Consider the following 6,000-nt stretch of genomic DNA (forward strand, 5'->3'; position numbering starts at 1 on the left):
TAGATGGTTATGCACAATACACATACTAAAAATGAACATTCTCCCTAAAATTATTTATCTGCTTCAAACACTCCCTATAATTATACCATAGTCCTTTTTCTCCAAAATTAGAAAAAATGTTCTCCTACATATGGTCACAAAGACACCCCAGACAAAACATTTAACATGTTAACACAACACAAACAGAAAGAAGGCCTAGGGTTGCCGGATATCGGGCTTTATCACAAAGCATAAATTCTGACCAGAATATATGAATGGTCTTATCATATAAATTCCCACTTTATACCATCCCTTGGCTTCAAAATGGACGCCTCTCCATCAAACCTTCCCACAAATTACACCCTACGGTAATCCCGACTCAAATTATGGCTTGCCATTTGTAACCAACCAGATATTTCTCACTTTTCCTCACCGTTATACCCATTAACTAACAACCCAATCTTCCCATCAGGGCTACACCCCTCATCATTTCACATACTACACAATTCATCTTACCTCTAATTAGGTACAACTTTAGATGCAAAAGTGGTTAAACCCCTCACAGATATGATGCTCAACTCCAAACCTACATCTCTACAGAGGTTTAGATTTTCCCAATTTACACACTTTATTGCAGCAAACCCAGTTCTTCACCAAGGAGCAAGAGAACACACAAACTTTGAAGCACATGGTCATTTACAAAATATTAAACTATCGTTCTTCTACAAGACTTTACAAGCCAATAACCAGACTACCGCACCAAAATTGTACTAAAACTGGGCGAACGACTTAAGAAACATGGACAACTATATTTTCAACAATATATAAATCCTCCATAAATAACCAAGTACAAGAAAGTCACTATAAACACATATCAAGATGTCATTACACACCATCACTTGTTTTCTACCTCCCCAGACACATGCTAAGAGATGCAGTGTATCTGTGGGTATGATAGGAAACATATGGTGGACATGCCCAGAGTACTGGGGTAAGATAATCATACTGGTATGCACAATCACTTCGGTGACACTTCCTAATACAACAGAGGCATGCCTCTTACTTCAGTACTCCACTCCAATGCCGAAATTCTGGTGCATGCTCATTCACCACCTAATAACTGCCGCCAACCTGCTCATCCCTATTAAGTGGAAAAGCGCTTTGGCCCCATCTATAAGAGAATTTATTAGCAAAGTAGAGTCTATCCGCTTGATGGAGGAATTAACTATTCTCTATCGGATAAATACACAATATATTGCGGTACATCGAGTCCATGGATCCAATTCCTAAAAAGTAACCACCCAGACCACTTTAGCTTAATGAAGTTTGGGTGCCAGGTCCCCACCCTTATTGTTATTTTTAGAGCCCCCACCCACCGCTCAGGGGTGGGGGCCGGGGGGGACAGTAGGTCCCCCCCTTATTGTTATTTTTAGGGCCCCCACCTGCCGCACAGGGGTGGGGCCGGAGAGGGGGAGGACAGTAGGCCCCCCCTCATTATCTTTATGACCCGCCGCCCAGGGGTGGGGGCGGACAGTAGGTCCCTCCCCTCATTATCTTTATGGCCCCCACCCGCCACCCAGCGGTGGGGGGAGGGGGCCGGAGAGGGGGAGGACAGTAGGTCCCCCCTAATTATCTTTATGGCCCCCATCCGCCACCCAGGGGTGGGGGCCGGGGGGGGAAGGAGAGTAGGTCTCCCCCCCCTTCAACCACTATTATGGCCAGAAAGAGTCCCTGTGGGTTTTAAAATTCGCCTGCCCCTTGAAGTCTATGGCAGTTCGCCCGGTTCGCGAACATTTGCGGAAGTTCGCGAACCGAAAATTTTATGTTCGCGACATCACTACTCCCTATACAACTAAGCATTCTGCTAGCATTTCCTGCTGCTCTATTACATTGTCTGCCTACCTTTAAGTCAAAATGTAGGGGTGTATTTGTGTGTAGTGTTGGCATTTGAAGGCAGAGATGTATGCACCTATACACAGCTACACACACTATGATAAACATACACACACAGATATACAGATCCCATTGTACAGCGCTACGGAATTTGCTGGTGCTATATAAATAATAATATGCAGACACATACACACACACCACCTGACACATACAAACACTGACAGTCATGCAGATACACAGATACAGACACCCTGTCATACAGACATACTGACAAACGCATACAAATTTAACACTTTTAAAGCCACCCTCCAGTTTCCTACCTTTTGCTGGAGGGTGGTTTCTCTTGGGTTCAGTGGTGCTGGCTGGATTGGTTGGGAATAGGGGAAAAGAGGCTTTCATTTCACATAGAATATTTATATATGAAACAATTTTATATTAATAATTTTTAAAATAAATAATAAAAGTGTGAGAAAGTAAAATATTTTTACAACATATTTTCCAGCATGCAATGTGTTATTGCAACGTCTTTTAAATCTGTTTCTTGTTGTGTAACTGCTGCAAAATGTTCTTCACATTTGTAGGATCCTCTAATAGACACACACACACAGTAATACTTCAAGCCAGGGCTTAGAGGGGCACTCCAGGCACCAAGACCACTTCTGCTCATTGGAGTGGTCTGGGTGCCAACTCCCACAACTCTTAAGCCTGCAAGTGTAATTATTGCAGTTTTTTTATAAACTGCAATAATTACCTTGCAGGGTTAACTCCATCTCTAGTGGCTGTCTATTAGACAGCCACTAGAGGGCACTTCCTCCTTCATAGCACAGATTATCTGTGCTAGAGCGTCGCTGGACGTCCTCACGCTGTGTGAGGACCTCCAGCGTCGCTCATTTCCTCATAGGAAAGCATTAAAAATCTTTTTCAATGCTTTCCTATGGGGAGCGCTAATGCGCATGCGCGGCATTGCCGCGCATGTGCATTAGGTCTCCTCGGCCAGTGGGCGGGATCAGTCTCGCCCACCGGTCGACGGAGACAGTAGGAGGAGCGGCGCGGAGGTTTTTTGCTGCCCCCCCCCCCCCCCGAAAGTGCCGCCCTAGGCAAATGCCTTGTTTGCCTTGTGGTAAATACACCCCTGGATGTAGTCCACAACATCTGGAGTACCGGGTTGCCTCTCCCTGGTAGGCTATGGTAATTCATCTGACACTTTTAAAACCATTGTTTAGGTAAATGGGTAGCTTCATCATACTATACAGATATATTTGTGTTAAATAAAACAAAAATTTGATATGCTCTAGTCAAAACCAAAGCCTTATTTTTAGGCCATATGCCATTTGCTGCACCTGAAACTTTCATATGGCTGTATATGTGCAGGCATGGCTCACCTACTGAATGTGTGACCCCTAGACTGAGATGTGGAAGCTTGTAATATGTCTAGTAGTTAGGAACATTGGAAAATAAAGCAAATGGTTCACAGAGCAATAAGGAGGAGAAAAGACAAAAAAATCTTCTTATAAAATAAGCAACAGCTGACAGAGCAACAAACCTTTATTTTTTTTTATTGCAGGTCTAATATACAACATAGTATAGCTTTCCAAATCATGGGTATATTCGCAATAGTTACCATAAAAGCATAGCCAAAAATAAACAAAAAAAAACAACAGCCAACTACAATCTCCAACCTAGACAAGAAGTTTCAATTTCAAGTGGCTGGCAACAATTTTCTAGTTAGTATGTAGCAACTTTGGCAAAATTTGATGTAGTATATTGAGCACAAATGAAAATAAAATCAGTCTAATCACTAAGTTGACTGGTTCCGATAAGAATACATAGCCTTACAATTTCATGAGCCGGTTTTAGGTTTACGGTGAGGAGATACTTCAATATGTGCAATGAAAGAAGCTGGTGCACTTGGAGTTTTTAACAAGGTAAAGTCTATTAATTGGAATATTATCAAACTGGAGTAGAACTACAACTCCCACAATGCTTTGCAATTCTTAAGCTCCTTAGCCGTTTTAAAACTACATTTTGGCCATCCGTTCATACAAACATCCACTTTGGTTCCATTGATAGACCGCAGCAGAACAACTGTATCAGAAACCAGAAGAATGTAAAACTATTGCATTGTGTGTTCCATTCCTCAGAACCACATGATCAATCACATTAGCCTGTTCTAGAATTCACTCAATGGATACTTTAACCATGGTATAACCACCCCCAGACCCAGCAGAGAGTGAAAAACCGGATTCTAGCTAGTATGTACACCTGGAGGCAGGTGTGATATTAGGGGATTCTTACCTGTCTTCACAATCCCGGCATTTGATCACAACAGACACAACTTTACAGAAGAGTTCGTCTGCCATTCTGCAGCTCACGGTGCGACCCTCTCTCTACCTGTGCACTGGGCTCTTATTACATATCCCGCAGTCTGACCAAGCGCTGTGTCCGGGAGCACCTGGGAGGACAGGTGCACAGAGCGTACGGCCGGGCCTGGACCGCGTCACCGAGCAGAGGTAGAACAAAAAAAAGGCAGCTAGAAAGTTATTATCATGGCCGCTGATAGGTGCTCATTCATGGCTCGGCTCCATGCTTGCTCCGTGGGAACAAGGCGGCGGCAGCGGCGGCTGGGCGGGCCGGACCTGGCACTCACTGATCCTCCCCTTCACCCCTGATACTCTCTTTCCCCCCCTTGCAGCCGCGGCTCCCTCGGGGATTCGCGCCACCTTCCCGCCGCCCGCCGCCCGCCGCCCGCAGCCCTGCCTGCACTGATTGTTTCCCTACTCCACCTCCAGCCTGTCCTGAGCCGGGGCAGTGCAAGAAGCCCTCAGTACATTAACATTAAATGAACAGCGCCGCAGGCCAGGTGTGCACTTAGGAGACACTGGAGTCATTTCTAAAGGGATTTGTAGAGCAGGCGATTTATTTCTAGCTGGGAGTGTGGCTAGAACTTTTTTTTAGTGTGTGTGTTGGATACAGTTTGTCTGTGCATTTTGTTATGTGTTTAACCATGGCTTAAACGTATTCGCAGACAAAGCCGTTTTCATAGGGCTTGGCAATTATGTTAAACACTACTGATATCCGATAGCTGAGCTTTATCCACTGGTAACCATGTTATTTTTATAAACATAATAGACAAACTTTGTAACCATTCCTTGACTTCCACATTAATAACAAAGTTGCAATTATAATTGGAAGTCAATAATTGGCTTCTCTAATTGCAGTTCTGTAAGACACAGAATGTTTTTGTTTATTAACCTTCAGGCACCAGAGTTAATTAAACTCCTTGCTATTATGAGTATTGTCATATCACTAATTGTAAATGGATTTTAGGCATACCTGTATCTTCTATATGAAATAGGATCTGTATAGTTAGAGGGCAGCATGGTGTCTTGGTTATTTCTTACATCCAATGATTAACTAATTTCCAACCATAGAATGGATAGGAAATGCATGCACACTCACTGGGTCTCATTCTAAATTGGTTATTAAACAAACCTTTCAGTAGGGGTAATTGCTTATTCAGGTTTACTATGAAAATATAGAGTATACTATACATTGAAAGATAAAGTATGTAACACCCCCCCCCCCCCCCCCCCCACACACACACACAAATGTATATATTAACCCTATAGTGGTGGTTGACAATGTACATCATACATCACTTGTTTAATGCCTGCCTGGGAGATCTGGCTACTGTGGACAATATACCATTTTGCCACAGTTCTCAGATGGCCATAACCATAGGACAGGAAGGATCACCAAACTGTTGATGGATGCCTCAGATGTGAGGTAGTCTAGCAATACTTGATGTAATGCTGCCCCAGGGATACAATCAATGCAATTTGCAGTCAAAGTAAAGGGATACCCTACCCAATGACTGTCCGTGGCATCATCTATAATTGGTACATACTGAGATTGAGATATAACATTGTTACAAATACCCTCTGTCTGCCACTTTGTTGCAATATATTTGTTGTTTTCATCAGAATAAACTACGAAAATCATTCCCCAGGTCATTCGTTCATACATATCGAGTGTGCCGCCTATTAACCACCCAGAAATTGCGGTTTGCCTTGTTGACCTTTTACACCTCTCCATTACTGAACAAACTGCCGAATGGCCGACAACCCT

General features: G+C 43.4%; 1 protein-coding gene across 2 annotated transcripts in view; it reads right to left on the reverse strand.

The window, feature by feature from the left end:
• LOC134612741 (spindle assembly abnormal protein 6 homolog) overlaps positions 1–4,485 on the reverse strand; it is a 74,870-nt gene extending 70,385 nt beyond the window's left edge. For both annotated transcript variants that reach the window (XM_063457174.1, XM_063457175.1), the window contains exon 1: positions 4,168–4,485. In XM_063457174.1, coding sequence (XP_063313244.1) covers positions 4,168–4,232 — 65 coding nt within the window. In that variant the 5' untranslated portion in view covers positions 4,233–4,485. The remainder of the gene's footprint in view (positions 1–4,167) is intronic.
• Between the last annotated feature and the right edge of the window lie 1,515 nt (positions 4,486–6,000).

The sequence above is a fragment of the Pelobates fuscus genome, chromosome 5, assembly GCF_036172605.1.
Source record: "Pelobates fuscus isolate aPelFus1 chromosome 5, aPelFus1.pri, whole genome shotgun sequence".
NCBI classification, from domain to species: Eukaryota; Metazoa; Chordata; class Amphibia; order Anura; family Pelobatidae; genus Pelobates; species Pelobates fuscus.